The sequence below is a fragment of the Sciurus carolinensis genome, chromosome 7 (assembly GCF_902686445.1).
Source record: "Sciurus carolinensis chromosome 7, mSciCar1.2, whole genome shotgun sequence".
Classification (NCBI taxonomy): Eukaryota; Metazoa; Chordata; class Mammalia; order Rodentia; family Sciuridae; genus Sciurus; species Sciurus carolinensis.
Genome location: NC_062219.1, coordinates 19530999 through 19546729, shown reverse-complemented (window position 1 = coordinate 19546729; position 15731 = coordinate 19530999). Strand labels below are relative to the sequence as shown.

At 41.9% G+C, this 15731-nt stretch overlaps 1 protein-coding gene across 8 annotated transcripts in view; it reads left to right on the top strand.

Moving 5' to 3' along the window:
- The window catches only part of Grm1 (glutamate metabotropic receptor 1), a 405374-nt gene extending 389847 nt beyond the window's left edge, over positions 1-15527 (top strand). For 5 of the 8 annotated variants that reach the window (XM_047559634.1, XM_047559635.1, XM_047559636.1 and 2 more), the window contains one exon: positions 11853-15527. In XM_047559634.1, coding sequence (XP_047415590.1) covers positions 11853-12789 — 937 coding nt within the window. In that variant the 3' untranslated portion in view covers positions 12790-15527. Of the gene's footprint in view, positions 1-4583; positions 4669-11852 lie in introns of all 8 variants that reach the window. The other 3 variants (XM_047559640.1, XM_047559641.1, XM_047559638.1) reach the window with 3 other exon arrangements.
- The last annotated feature ends 204 nt before the right edge of the window (positions 15528-15731 follow it).

Here is a 15731-nt window from a genome sequence, read left to right as displayed (position 1 = left end):
CTTACCTGACTGCGTGCTGAGTCTTTGCCTGCTCCTGACACATCCATTCAATGTCATTGATTTCACCCAGGAAACAAAAAAGTTCTGGCAGAAAGAGAAAACCAAATTCAGTTTATTTTCTACAAGAAATTGCTAAAACTCTTGAGTAAGGAAAGTGGCTGAAGTCACTTAGTAAAGGGAAGGCCAAGTGTTAGATGCTGAGTTAGCGTAATCTCAGTACACACTGAGGTTAAATTGCTTGGGTCTTTGTCAGGGCCTTTGCTTCTACGACCTTCAGAGGAAGGATATGCACAGTGAGGGCCTCAGCTGGGGCAGCATTTTGCCATTTGCAGACACTTTCACATGTACTATTCCAACAGTCCTTCCTCATGCCATGGCTGAGTCTGAAAGAGAGGATCATATAACTGGAGAGAGCCAGGTCCCCAGCTCCTTGTCCAGTGGGAGTTCCTAACACCACACAGTGTAAAACTTGTTTCTAACGCCTTCTCAAGTTCATTTAAAGACTGAATCCTGACACAGAGTCTGATGTAGGGGTGACCCAATGTTAACAAAATTTCACATTAAGACAGAGTCATGTGGAGTTAAGTAGCCCCAGAAGTGATAGGCTGTTATGCAGAAGAATATCTGGACACTGAAAATAGATGGGAAAAGCTATGCACATTCCATTGGGGTCTGAAAAACAGTGAGTCTGCACAAAGAGGAAAGAAAAGATAATAGAGACAAAAGGGGAGAGAGAGGAAGAAAGAGAGGAGAGAAAGACCCTTGCACTTTTCAGAAGAAATTGAAAAGGAATCTTTCTTGCTAAACTTATGGGGTTTCTTTAAATCCACAGTTTCTGCCAAAAGATTCAAGCACAGATTTGGGACTTATATTTGACAAGCCCCCATATGCTGCATTTTCCCTCCAAGATTTTGCTCTGGCTTGCTGAATCTGTGGTTGGTTGAATATGTGGTTTTATAATTGCTAAAAATACCCTGAAGTCAATCTCTTCTCTTGGTTTTTATGTAGTTTGAAAAAGTGGCCATTTGGGCATCAGTTTCCAAGTCTTTGCCTGTAACCTTTAATAAACCACTTCTTTTCTAAAAGCAAAATCTGTATGCAGGGCTCATTTATATTTCACTTCAATGCAAAGTAAAAGTCAGAGACTAAAGACTTGGGACCGTGAAAAAGATGTTCTATTCTTTCCAACTACCTCAATCAATAGTTAATTAGGATAGCTTTGGGATTACTTAGAATGACTGTGTGAAATTTGGCTGTCAATATGGCTAAAGCCCCCAAAGGAATCACAGAACTGTCACGAACTGCAGGAATGGTTCCAAAAGGCAGCATCAATGACAGAGGCTGTTATGGTTTGGATAAGAGGTGTCCCCCAAAAGTTCCTGTTTCTGCAGGAATATTCAGAGTTGAAATGATTGGATTGTGAGAATTGTAACTTAATCCCTCCATCCTAATTTGAAAGGACTGGGTGGTAACTGTAGGCAGGTGGGGTGTGACTGGAGGAGGGGATCCCTGGGGGTGCTTGCCCCAGAAGGGTGCATCTTTGCTGCAGGTCCCCTCCCAGTCCCCTCTCTGCTTCCTGACCCCACCATGAGCTGAGCAGCTTTCCTCCACTGGGCCCTTTCCCCATAATGTGATGCCTTAACTTGGACCCAGAGCAATGGAGTTGGCCTTCTATGTACTGAGACCTCAGAAACCATAGGCCCCAGATAAATTTTTCGTCCTCTAAGTTGTTCTTATAGGGCATTTTGGTCACAGTGAAGGTAAACTAAACCAGAGGCCAATGAAGCTTATTGTCCCAGTCCCCTGGAGACACAGAAATGCAGATGCGGCCTAGGGATTTTTTCATTAACCTTTGAGTTTGCCCCCATCCCCCTGTCATGGGATTTTATGTTTGCCATTGAATGTCATGTTCCCTTGTACAAGGCACTCTCAGGGCAAAAGCACTTCTTCCTAGTCATACAGCTCCTATCCCACACCTTGCACATGGACAGCACTGCTAAGTCCCCTCCAGTCAGTCACTGCTGGAGCAACTGAAAATTCAACCAGTTGCTTCCCTTTCCCACACATCTCCTGCCCCAGATCATGTTAGACAGGTATGGCAACAAAAGCGCAGGGACATCTGAACTATCTGGATCAAGGATGAGCAAGAGACTGGCCTCTGCCATTGCCTGTTGCCTGCCAAATGTGTGTTGGTACTGCAAGTCCAGAGAGAGATGGCCACTGCCATCCACCTCCTCAAGATGCTACCAGTCATGTGGACCAGACCTTTATCTTCCTGGGTCTTGTCCCCAGAACCCCTCAAGCAGTCCAGGATGGTGATCCTTGTGCAGGGGTAGGTAGAGGACACTGGACAGGCTGGGACTCCAGTGGCAGGGGAACAGAAAGTCAAGGACCCATCCAGGGAAGTTAGGGAGGCTGTGAAATGAGGGACTATCTATGAGCTGAGGTTCCAAGTCCTCAGAGCATGTTCCATTTTCCCATCCACCGTCACTCACAAAGCACAAAAGACAAAAGTAATAGACTTTCAAGAAGGTGATCACAGATCATTGAACATCAATCACAGGACTTTTGTCTGTGTTGAACATAGATCCCTGAAGCCATCCCTTTCAGGGCCCTTGATACTTTGCACCATTTGACCAAGCCACCTATAGACATTATCCAAAACCAGAATGAATTAGAAAATGCAAGGATATGCAGGCAGGTTGGCAAAACAGGGTCAAATACTTTGAGTAAGATGTTTCCTTTTATGAGAAATGAAATTGTTTCAATATTTTACAGATTAAATCTCTTCCTACTAACCTCATTTATATATTCAAATATACTTTTATTCCTTATCATCTCTTCATTGTTTTAATGATACCTGGGATTTCAAGTGGGCAAATTGAATGTCAAGGATATATTACTTTGGCAAGTTAGCAAACATTGTCTCTAATTTTCTAAAAAAAATGTATTATTGCAGCAGCAATGAAGTTACCCCAAGTAACTTCTCAACTTCTTTTTCCTGGATAAGGATTTCAAATTGTTTTGAGTATATCATCATGTGCTTTTTTTTTTTTTTTTTTTTTTTTTTTGTGGCGCTGAGGATTGAACCCAGGGCCTTGTGCTTGACAGGCAAGCCCTCTACCAACTGAGCTACATCCCCAGCCCTCATCATGTGCTTTTATAAAGTTTTATTGAATAACTCAAACTTGATGGAAACATAATTATTGATCAATTTTGTTTTCTTGTTATGTTCACCTGTGCTATGGAAAATTTTTCCATTTTATAAATTCAGATCAGATCTAGTGAAAAGCTATTTCAGCATATTATTACTTGAAATTTAAATTCCCATCTCTCCTTCCTAGTATCTATCAGAACTCAGCCCAAAAGACTTGAAATGGAAGGGCGTGGTCTTGTCCTGCAACGCCGCCTCCTCCTTCTTCCGAGTTCCCATTTCTGTCTATTTTGATGGGAAGAAGAGGAGAGAGGGAAAAGGTTGTTGACTTCGTGGGAGCGTTCATGCTCCTCTTCTGACTCACACTAGGGAGCTATTGCCAGGGTCCTGCGGGGGCAGATGGCCAAAGGCTGATTCACAGAGAACATTTGTGAGTTCTTTGGGGAGCCCTATAGGAAAGCGTGGGGATGCCATTTCCTAACATGGGAAATTTCCTGAAAACTCAATCAACCTCATCCCTATCACCCACAGCATGTACACTCTTAACACTTTACTCCAGAAATTCTTTCCTATGACAGGCAACCCTCTTATGTGGCATGACAGTGAAATAGCTTTATCCCACTAGTTTCTGAAATGCTCCTGGACTCGGGGAAAACCACTTATCCTAATTAGAACAAATGATGGAAAGACCAACTACCCAGGGCTCCCCATCAGCCTTGCCATGTCTAGCCAGTGCCCTTCTCCAGCCATCAGCATGGCAGAGAAGGAAGATCATCCTACGTGCTGTGTAAAGGGACGTCTATTGGTGGGGTGGGGAACGACACGCTCCCCTTGTGGTAGCTCTTCCAATCTCAGCAGGCAGGTCTCTGGCTGCTCCCCGCCCCCTACCATTAAACACATTACATCTTGGGAATGCCAAGAGTGACTTTACATGAAGTGACAGTCATGCTTTTATGATAAAACAATATGGAAGAAGATCAGTAGTCCAATTAAAAGTCACAGTGTCAGCTATCGATTTATAAACTTCCTTTAAGAGGGGAAGATTCAGCCTACGTTTACCGTGAGCAGAGGTAGAGCCCACTGCAAGGAGGAATAGGAGCATGTCAACAGTGAAGGGAAAGTGTCACTCTGGGACAGAGATACACACAGCAGAAAAAGCATCTGCCACTTGGAAAGAGATTGTTGCACAAGGAAAAAGAATTAATGCACTTCACTGGCTTGGCTTTCAGAAATGAGCCTGGAACTAAGAAAGAGGCAGGCAGGGCAGGATCCGTACAGGACCTGGAGGCAGAGGTGATATGGAGAAAGGCTCAGGAGCCAGGTCTGGCCCTGGCCCATGACCAGGCACTGCCTGAGTGCTGTGGTCACCATACCTGTACCCGTGTATAACCACTTGCTCACTGGGTGTCTTTTTCTTTTTAATCTTTAGGAAGAGGCAGCCAGAATTCTCGCCCACCAGCCAATGTCCGTCGGCACATGTGCAGCTTTGAAAACCCCCACACTGCAGTGAATGTGTAAGAGAAGCTGCATGGAAAATATAGTGTTTTGCCCCTTGCTTTCTCTCTCCTGGGTTTTTCCACTTTCTAACATGGAAACAGATGTGGTGCATGCCATCAAGAATGAGGAACTCACGTACGTGCCATGGTTTGCACGACTGCCTTAATTTGATTGTCCATCGTTCTTAAAAGGACACTGTCAAGTTGTTAGCATAGTTTTTTTGCTTTTTGCTTTTTTTTTATGTTTTCATGCAATTTTTTTTTTTTTTTTTCAATTCTGGAGATTCACTTTTGTTTGTGACTCCCACTCACAAGCTCCAAAGTGAATTTTCCCCCTTCAAAAATTTGTCAGCTTCTCCTTGGCAAACAGAGCTTTTTCTTTTCTTTTTCTTTTTTGCCTTTTTGCTGTTGCACAAATGTTTGAAATGATCCTGTCTGCATTGAAGTGAAAGCCACAGCTTAAATTCACAGAAGAGTTCCACAATGTCAATTTGAGGGGGTAGGCGCCAGCATGAGCCTCTGCTGGGTGTCTCCCACACCCTAGGGAGCACAAAACAAAAGTTTTGTCAGTCCTACCAAAAAAAAAAAAAAATGAGCTTTAAAAAAAACAGTCATTTTCCCAACATTCTGAGTGATTTTTATCAGATTTTCCCATCTGATAAAAACAGTGCATGTCTGGTCCAATTTTTGACCTTTAGATCTTGACAGTGTCTCTTTAAGTTAACAAAAAACATAGACCATGTTCAATTCATTGTGCATGGAGTCTGTGGTCATTTTCAGCTGTTCCTTTACAGCCCTTCAAACTCCTGGGAGAGTCAAAGGTACACATTCCTGCAGCAGGAGGGGGCCCATTGATGAGGTCTCTGTGGCCTGAATAGCTCTTCAGTGCAAAAAGCCCAATTTGTTCCAATGTTTGCCACTAAACTAGCCGCAGAGGCTGGTGAATGGGGCCATGGTGTCTCTTCTGTTCACACAGTTGAGTGCACTGGGGAGTCCATGGCCTGCCTTTTGGTTGTTGCCTTTAAAAGCCTAAATACAGAGTGTGGTCTCTACCAAATCATCCTGATTCTTAGAGGGACAAATACGGTAGTCACACCAGTGTGTTTCAAGTGGTGAATGGAGGACTCTGCACATCTAGGCCAGAGCTGCTCTAGCATAGCTGGGTGCATTCTCTGTGACTCTCCCAAGTCCAAAGGCATTGAGCGATTCTGGTATCAGGGTGAGTCTGACCAAGGACAGAGCAAGGAGATCCTAATTGTGACAGCTGCTGGCTGCCTGTCAAAAAGGATTGATGGGGTTGGGTAAATGTGCTTGTCCTGTCATGACAGCAGGGCCAGAGAAAGAGAGGAGAATCGACTGACATTTCAAGATTCAAAGGTGAGTGTCTAAACGTAAAACAAAAATAACAAAAGTCAGACATGGTCCATGCTTGGTGGGCACCCCAAAACAATACGACTGTCAGCAAAATCAACAGGTTGTCTTCAAGAACTTTCAGAATGGGGTTTATTCAACTTCCCTCCTTGAGACTATAAAAGATCAGGAAGAGAGATCAGTGGCTTTAAAACTGTGCACCATAGACTAAGAATGGATATATTTAGCTTTGGTGGTTCCTGCGAAATTAAAAAATTAGTTCTTTCCGTGACCTTCAGTTGCCACTGATTTGTGAATAGCAGGGCAAAGGGACTGGTGGAAATAAACTGGATCAGGATCATTATGGTCTGTCTAGGTCTACCCTGGCCCTGAGGAATAATCCCAGCAGAACAATGCAACTGCCCTATATTTCCAGGGCAAATTGTGAGGCCTTCATGTGGAGCTGAAGTACATCAAGTGACTTGCAATTAAAATGATAGATTTGGTAGCAGGGGGCATAGAAGAAATGATATTGTTTGACCTGAAATTTCTTCAAAGGGAATATAATCCAGGCCCATCTATATTTTGTGAAGGAATAATTTCATCTGGTCTAACTTTGCTAAAAGAATATCCAAGAGATTATCTTAAACTGCAGAATTTCTTTTATCAGCCAATAAATCATGATTAGATGGAAATAAGACCTTTTAAAATTTACTGGGAAAAGTTTCATAGCCATCAGAATCCTACCCTTTAGTTTGAAACTGAGTTGAATCTTTTCTCAGGAAAGTAGATCCTCTACCCAGAAGACAATTGGGTTCACCAACTTCAATGAGATAATTTAGTTTGTACCTCTTTTTCTTTATTGACTCATCAAAGAAAGCACAAGGCCTAATAAAGGCAAAGTGGTTCTCTTTGGGTTGTCTTTTGGCCTGTATCACATTGCTTGAGGATATAGGATGGAGCTATTCTGAAGATTCTAAAGGAAGGACTGTATATTTAGACTATATAATACTGTGAATTTCAGCAAGCCAATGGTTCTGTGAATAGTTGCTGATGAGGTAGACTTAGTGGGGGATTCACAATGCAATGTAAGATTTAATATCAACAGAAACTACCAAGACCTCATATAATTAGAAAACATTTCTCTTCCAAAGCACATTAGAGATCCTCTACCTTACAACTATTGGTGAGTCAAAAGGCAAGAAATTTTAATTATGTTCAGCTAGGCCCCCGGGTTGAAGAATGTATACTAAATATGCAGATTTTTCTGGAAAGCTTTCAAGAAGTAGAACTAAAGTCAGTTGAAGTCCTTTGTATGGCAGACTCCCTTGGGGTTATCTGAGAAAACAGAAGTCTGCCTCAAACGGTTTCAAATAGTCCCTAGGCTGAGAGTCTACAAGAGCCACCTTCTAAACTGGTACCAACTGTTTGATGCTCCTGAACACAAGAGTGTTAGGACAGCTCCCTCTTCCGCACTTTTCTCAGCAGAGGTAGCACCACATCATTTACTTCTAGAGAAAGCAAAAGTTAACCTCCTCTGGTTGCAAGGAATTGGTCTCCCTTCCTATGGGAAGGTCTTGTTTTTGTCCATGGGCTTTCTGGGTACTGTCCTTACATCTGTTGTGAAGCTATTAAGCCTAGAGGCAGAGACTTGAGTTGGACATAAGGGAGACAGGTGTTGTGTAAGCCTCCCCTTCAGGCAGCTTCTGCAGGATGCTTCCCTCCTGATCTGAAACACCCACCCACTGTTATTCCCATTTTAGACCTCTCTAAAAAAAAGCAGAAAGCAGTGTACTCTGCAGATGTAACTAGTACTTACTGAAACAAATAAAACAGACAGGATCACTCTGAATGCCAAAGATATACTAATCTGTTTACACCACCCACTCCCAACTCTTCTCTAAAGTGCTGTAAATATTGGGTTTTGTGTTGGGGGGATTTTGATACTTATCTAATGAAAGAAAAATCAAAGCAAAATCCTGTTCCTGTTTGTAGCTGGAACTAGAGCCCAGGCCTGCCTAGCTCAGATGTGATAACCACACATCATCCTATACAACCCTGCTTCCTCTCAGTCTACCAACATTTCCTCCACTAATTCTATTATCTGTAAACATATTTAGCCACCTAAGGTATTTATCCCCAAAGTACTACATTTGATCTTAAAATAGGAGATTGTTGTAGGCCTGAGGTGTCTTTTGAAGTTAAAGCAAGAAGATAGTGTTTTGTGACAATAATGTGGTGCTTACTAAACCAGATTGCTTTTCTTAAGATTAAGAAACTAAGTAAAATTAAACAATACAAGGAAGAAGCTAATGGCCAAAGGAGAAGATATTACAATTCCCTGGAATGAAATAGAAGTCTTGTTTCATAGTATTCTTGCATTTTAAAAATGCATTTATTTCCTTGTGGTGTCACATATTTTATACATTTTTCTCTTCTTAACATCACAGCAATAGGTTCCCAACCTTTCCAAGTAGGATACTTTCTCTTCACATCAACATAGCTATTAAACCTTTACCTCAATGATAGTAGGTACCTTTATCAGTGGTCATTTGGATATAGAACACAACAAAGCTTCCCAGAGTTTATTTACATTTTATGGTTACAGCTTCCACATGCCTTTAGAAATAGCAGCGCATTATTTATGAAGACATACTATGTATTCTTTCTAAAAACAATGCTTAATGCATTTGTGAAGTCATAGACCATTGAGTTTGTTTATGGACCACAGGCGAGAAATGAGTAATCTGGAAGGACCAGAGTTTATATAGTCTGCACTCCAATTTCTGAGATGATGCATTTCATCTACTAACTCTGGTTTTTAGGAAGCAATTTATTCTGTCCTTGAGAAAAATAAGGTTACTCTAATTTTTGTAATCTGATAAATGCCCTGGGGCATGAGATCTGTTTCCTAATTAAACAGGACTTTACAGCAAAACTAGAGCAAGACTCTGAGGAGAAGGAAAACTGCTAATTTTGACAACCATGGTGAAAATTTCCCTTCACAAGAATAAAAATTGGGTTCGATTAAAGCAGAATTAAATTATGGTTTTATCTGCTGCAAAATCATTAGTAATACTTTTAACATACGAACGTGTGTGATTTAAAAAGAGGGCTACATGGAACCCCTGGACAATGTGGAAAACAGCCTACGAGAGTGAGTGGTTAAAGTAAGTGGAGCCACCTGAGTTTCCTAGGAATAGTAGGAGACCCTTTTTGCTAGTATGTGGGGAGGGTGGAGCAATGTTTCATTGGGTCCTAAGCTCGAGGGTTGAACCAGGTGCAGACCAGCTCTCTTTTTTCTTTCTTCTTTTTTTTTTTTTTAAACTCACACATACCCACAATTAAGTGAAGACACAAATAGCACTTTAGTTTAATGGTTTTATTAAAATGAGTAGTGAAGGGCAGATATTTGGGAAAGAAAATTTTTTTGCATTGTAATAAAAAACCATGCAAATCACTAGAGTAGAAGGATTAATAAGGCATAATTAAAGAAGATAAGGTGCAGGTAGCAGGCTTTATGTGTTCTGGAGGAGCTATATCGGATACACAAGGAGAAAAACAGTGTATATAGAGTGTTGGGTGCAGACACTTGAGAGATGGAACGGGTAGGCAAGTTCATCTAGTTCTACACTCAGAAGAACTGTGTTTTCTGGTTTGCCTTGGGCTGGGTGGTGACTGTGTCCTTGCAATGGACATTGCCCTCCTGTACTTGAGCTTGCTCAATTCAGAAGCAGGTCAGCTCTATATTCTAACAATATAGAGAAAAAGTTCTTGAATTTAGCATTTACAAACACAAATTCTCAGATAATATATCAAGCACATATTAGAGAGAGAGATTCATTTTTGTTGTTGTTGTTGTTCTTGGTACCAGGGATTGAACCTAAGTGTGCTTAACTACTGAGCCACATCCCCAACCCTTTTCTGTATTTCATTTAGAGACAGGATTTTGCTTAATTGCTTAAGACCTTGCTAAATTGCTGAGGCTGGCTTTGAATTCTCCATCCTCTTGCCTTAGCCTCCCAAGATGCTGGGATTATAGGTGTGCACCACCATGCCCAGCCTTTGTTTTGATTTAATAGTTTAGAGATAAAACTTTTCTTAGACAATTAAAAATAATGCATGGATTATCAGATATATGGGGGAACTACCTTTCCCCCAAATTTATGAAGTCCAAATTTTTAGTCAAAATTTTTATTTTAGAGTCTTTTGTATCCAGAACTTTCTATCCTCAATATTAGATTTTGTACGACCATCTGTATTTATTTGGCTCACTTCATCTCTCAGGATTATAAAATATAAAATGTTACCATCAACATAAATATGACAGTCACATAGCACTTTTGAATGCTATTCACTTTTGTATTACCAAAATTACTAAATAAATCATTATGGTAATCATTTATAATTTCAAGCAAAAAACTATGTTATGGAATCCTCTATTTCACACCCTCACCAAAAGGGGAAAAATGTTCATATTCCTATTTCTTTCAATGTCACAAATGCTACTTATTTTGCCACTTTCTCTGTTGCTTTAATGGGCACAGAGAAGAAGCAAACTCTTAAAAACAGAAGATAAAATGACTTGCTTCTTTTAAGTATTAACACTGTTGTTATTAATAGGATACCAAGGTAAGGTACTACCATCTGCTAAAAGTTATACATAAAATAAACTGAGTCCAAAAGCAAGACCATACTGCACAATACAGAATGGAATTTGTGGTGTATACATACAGCAAGCTTATTTTTTTCCTCTTCTTCAGAAAGCTTTTATATTTGGTTGGTTTCATGAGGGTTCCATGAAGATGAACTTGATATTTACCAGGAACAGGGAGGAAAGATCCAGGCAGGGGACTTTGTCTCAGTGACTGCCACTTTGTCTGAATCCTAACTTTGTCTCATTTGCAGCAAACTATGGTGGATGGCTAAAGCAAGATGTGAGCACTAGTATTTCACTGGGCTTCCTTGTTCTCTTTTCAAACACAACTAGTTGAAAATTCCAGCATGAAAATCTCTAACTAGCTGCTGTGATTCAGGATCTTTATGTGAATTGTGATCCATTGTATTTGTCAGGGATAATGTTTTGAAAAAAAAAAAAGAAAATGGAAAGGTATGAAACTTGTCAGTCAATCACGGATGTGAGTTTTTCTGTCGTCTACTTTTTCCTCTTTCACACAGGTACCATGTGTATGGTTACACCCCTCTGGTAATGGGAAATACCTTCATATCAGAATGGGTGACTGAGAGGTTCTAGTTCATAATCCCACAGGCAATGGGAATAGATTCATATGTGAGTCTTAATTTGCCCCACAAACTGTAGTCATCACATTCTGTCACTCATGTGTAACTAAGATTTAAATTATTTTTTCCTCCATCAGTTTGGGACTCTTTGAAAGGTTTGCATTGAATAATATCTTATTATCGCCTCTGTGTGTGTGTGTGTGTGTGCGTGCGCGTGTGTATGTGTGTGTGTGTGTGTGTGTGTGAGAGAGAGAGAGAGAGAGAGAGAGAGAGAGAGAGAGAGAGAGAGAGACCTTGTGAAATCTTAGACCTAAATCAAGTTCAAATAGCTGTTTCCTCAACAATCTGACTTAGCATCCTAGCAACTTTGCTCAGGGTCAGAATTTCCTTCCTTGGCGTGGTGTGCACGCCCTGGTTGCAGCTCAGAGGCCTGCATAACTGCAGTTTGGGATGTTGGATTTAGACTAAGGGGAGGCTGAGGTGTGGAGGAAGGACCTACAGGGGCGGGTGCAATTTAATCACATTGAGCTGGGTATGCGTAGGATTTATATGTATTTTATCCTCCGTGCATAATCCATCTGCAAATAAATCCATCTCTATTTTATTCATAGTTCTAATGGCAAGTCTGTGTCATGGTCTGAACCAGGTGGAAGACAGGTGCCCAAGGGACAGCACATGTGGCACCGCCTCTCTGTGCACGTGAAGACCAATGAGACGGCCTGCAACCAAACGGCCGTCATCAAGCCCCTCACTAAAAGTTACCAAGGCTCCGGCAAGAGCCTGACCTTTTCAGATACCAGCACCAAGTCCCTGTACAACGTGGAGGAGGAGGAGGATGCCCAGCCAGTTCGCTTCAGCCCTCCCAGCAGCCCTTCCATGGTGGTGCACCGACGCGTGCCACCCGCGGTGACCACGCCGCCCCACTTGACAGCGGAGGAGACCCCTCTGTTCCTGGCCGACCCGGCCGTCACCAAGGGCTTGCCCCCTCCCCTCCAGCAGCAGCAGCAGCAGCAGCAGCAGCAGCCACCGCAGCAGCCACCCCCACAGCAGAAACCCCTGATGGACCAGCTACAGGGAGTGGTCAACAGCTTTGGCACCGGGATCCCCGACTTCCACGCAGTGCTGGCAGGCCCGGGGGCGCCGGGGAACGGGCTGCGGTCCCTGTACCCGCCACCGCCACCCCCGCAGCACCTGCAGATGCTGCCGCTGCAGCTGAGCACGTTCGGGGAGGAGCCCATCTCCCCGCCGGCAGAGGACGAGGACGACAGCGAGAGGTTCAAGCTCCTCCAGGAGTACGTGTACGAGCGCGAAGGGACTACGGAGGAAGACGAACTGGACGAGGACGAGGAGGACCTGCAGGCGGCCAGCAAGCTGACCCCGGAGGATTCTCCTGCCCTGACGCCGCCGTCGCCTTTTCGAGACTCGGTGGCCTCGGGCAGCTCAGTGCCCAGCTCCCCCGTGTCTGAGTCGGTGCTCTGCACCCCTCCCAACGTGTCCTACGCCTCTGTCATCCTGAGGGACTACAAGCAAAGCTCTTCCACCCTGTAGGGAGGAGGCGTCGGAGCGGAGAAGCAGGACAAGCCAGAGAGCTCCCACCCGTCCTGAGACGTGCACAAAGCCAGGAGGAGAAGCGTGGGAGGGGAGGGCCCAGGCGGGAGGCGAGGAGAACGCGGCTGCTGCTGCCTTAACGGAGGAGAGAGGGGGAGAGCAAGCAAACAGTGAGCCAGGCCGGGATCGGATTCTTGAATTATTCAAAGCCTTCTCTAGGAAGAAAGGGAATTCTGACAAAGCACAATTCCATATGGTATGTAACTTTTATTGCAAAAAATAAAAATAAAAAATAAAATCAACAAAATAATGTCTTTTGCACAATCGTGCATACATATATATGCCCACACGCACTTGGCCAAGCCTGGAAGGGAACTGCCCCTGTGGACGTTCCAGTTGAACCATTAGTTCATCTTATGGCATTCATAGTGAGCAGGTGGAGCCAGACAGAGCAGACAGGTGAAAGGGAGGGGCAGGGACATGGGTCACCCAAGGTCCAGGTGATGGGACAGCAGCTCATTTCTTGGAAGCCCTTGTCCCTGCCGGACTGTCAGACTCCTGATCTCCAGAAGACTCAGGAACTGACCCTCACAGGGGCCTCTCTTCACCCACTGCTGCCATCCAGAGCCAGCCTTGCTGTGGCACTTGGAGAAAGGTGCATGAACACCCTGAGGCTCTGTGATTTTTCCTCTACTTAGGAAAACAGGAACAAGAACAAAATCATCACCAAAAAGTGCTTCCTTGGGAGTGCTATGGGAGGAAAGAAGGAGAAGCAAGACAATACCTAAGTATTTGGGCAAAATCAGTGGGCACAACCAGCCTCCCATTCAAAACTTGCTTATTGGAGGTTTCAGAAAAAGGTGAAAACAATAGAGTGCTGTAACTTTTGTGGATTCACTTGTGCTTGTGCCAAGTGGGCTCTCCATTGCCCTTCAGTTAAAGAGAACAAACCTTGTGGCAGAAGTGTTACCTTCCATTTACTGTAGCAAATAAAACTAACCAGTTGGACTTCTAAGGTTCATATATGTACAATGTGGTGCCAACATTTCTCCTGTGTACTACTGGAACAAGTCCATTATTGAACCTGGTGGTGTACTCATAGCAACTATTACTCACCTAAATGACAAGTAAATCTTTCCTGTTGTCTTTGGAGTTCCTGTAACTAGCCAGTGAATGTATATCTGTGTCCTCATATACGTGTAACTATAAACTCTGTGCAATGTAATGTCAATCTAACTGCATCTAGAAGATTGTCTTTTGGATATAGCTATAGATATTTCTATGTTCTATTAATGTTTTATATATCATTGTCACCAATATCTGCAGAAGCTCTATGAAGGTTTGAGTCCTGTGGTTCAGTATGTGTCATATACAGCTCAGATGGTAATTCCTCTTCTGAGAGGGAACTTATTTTTCAGACATTTTATGATGTGGGAATGTTATTAATAAAGTAGTTTGAAAATCTCTTATATCAAAAGGTCACAAAAGTTATGGGTGACAATAAAAGGTACATTTTATAAGCTCGCACACATCATTATTAAAATGAAAGATTGAAAAGACAGTATTTAGATTATTCCAGATTATTTTAGATTTTTTTAAAATGATTTTCCACAGCTACTTGAGCTTTTTGTTCTTCTAGAACACAATAGTAGCCACATCCAGACATAATTTAGCAAATATTTATTCATCAGTCACATTTTGCCTTCTTTTTATTTTCATGTCTTTTTATTTTTGCCTTTTTTTGCTGTCATAACCTTTGTTTATAATTCTCTCATTTGCTGCTGTGTTAATACCCATGTACATGTATCCTGTTATTCCATTTTTACCTTCCTTTTAATCCCCAATAAAAGAATTTCTCTTGCAGTTCTGATTTCTTCTATTATTTGTGGAATGAATTCTGTCCCTTTAAATATCTTTGTTTATGCCTTATGTTCAGTCATATTTTAATATGCTTCCTTCATGTCGAAGCTGCTGATTTCTCACCCTAGAATCTTTAAATATCAACTGCATCATTTGTTCAAAATTTAACATCAGTTCCAATGTTGGAGGCTTGTATTCCTTAGGTTTTACCATATTCTATCATCACGCTTAGTCAGTTCCATATCGAGAATGAACTGCCTTTCCTTTTAAAATTTATTTGAAAACACCTTTACTGAAAAGACCTCATGACCAAAAATGTGAATTTCAATTCCATGTTTTCATTGCAATGAAGCAGAATGAGGAAAATGGACAACTCCGGTGCTTAAAAGATTGATTTCTACTAATTGGCAAACTAGCAAGAAATATATGCTATCTCTTATTAGTGAGCATCTTTTAATGCTAATGCCACTAACATATACCCTTAATATTGCAGAACTGTGCATTCAGATTTTTAAACATCAGGATAGATAAGGTAAACAACTTTCATTCAAATAATGTAAGATGTTGGTTTGCTCTGAGGTTTTGGTTTAAGACATTTAGTGAACACATTCAACACTGATTCCAGTGTTACTCTGAATGCCTACTATCATCATGATTTCAAGTTTTCCTGAATAAATAGAGTATTAGCTCTTCTGTCATAATTGTTCACAACTGGAGATGTGCACATGCATACCCTGTACCAGAAGGTCAGAGACTCTTCACCTTACCGTACGTACTTATACAGATTGTTCTGCTTCTTGTAAAAGTGTTTTCCTTTGGCTTGTTACTGCCTTTTGTCAAATAACCTTGATAATGCTGTACAATAAATATTTTCTATTTATTCAGTGTGTATATTCTTTCTCTAAACTTTGAAAGCATTATAATAATAGAAATAGATCAGCATAGGAAATAAGTCCAATGATTTGATTTTGTTCAGAATATACCTTCTAGGTGAAAGTTGGAGAGATCCACATGGAATCTACAGAACAGGTAAGTAAGAAAATAGAGTATAATTTGATTATGAGGAAGGGGTACTTCAAGCT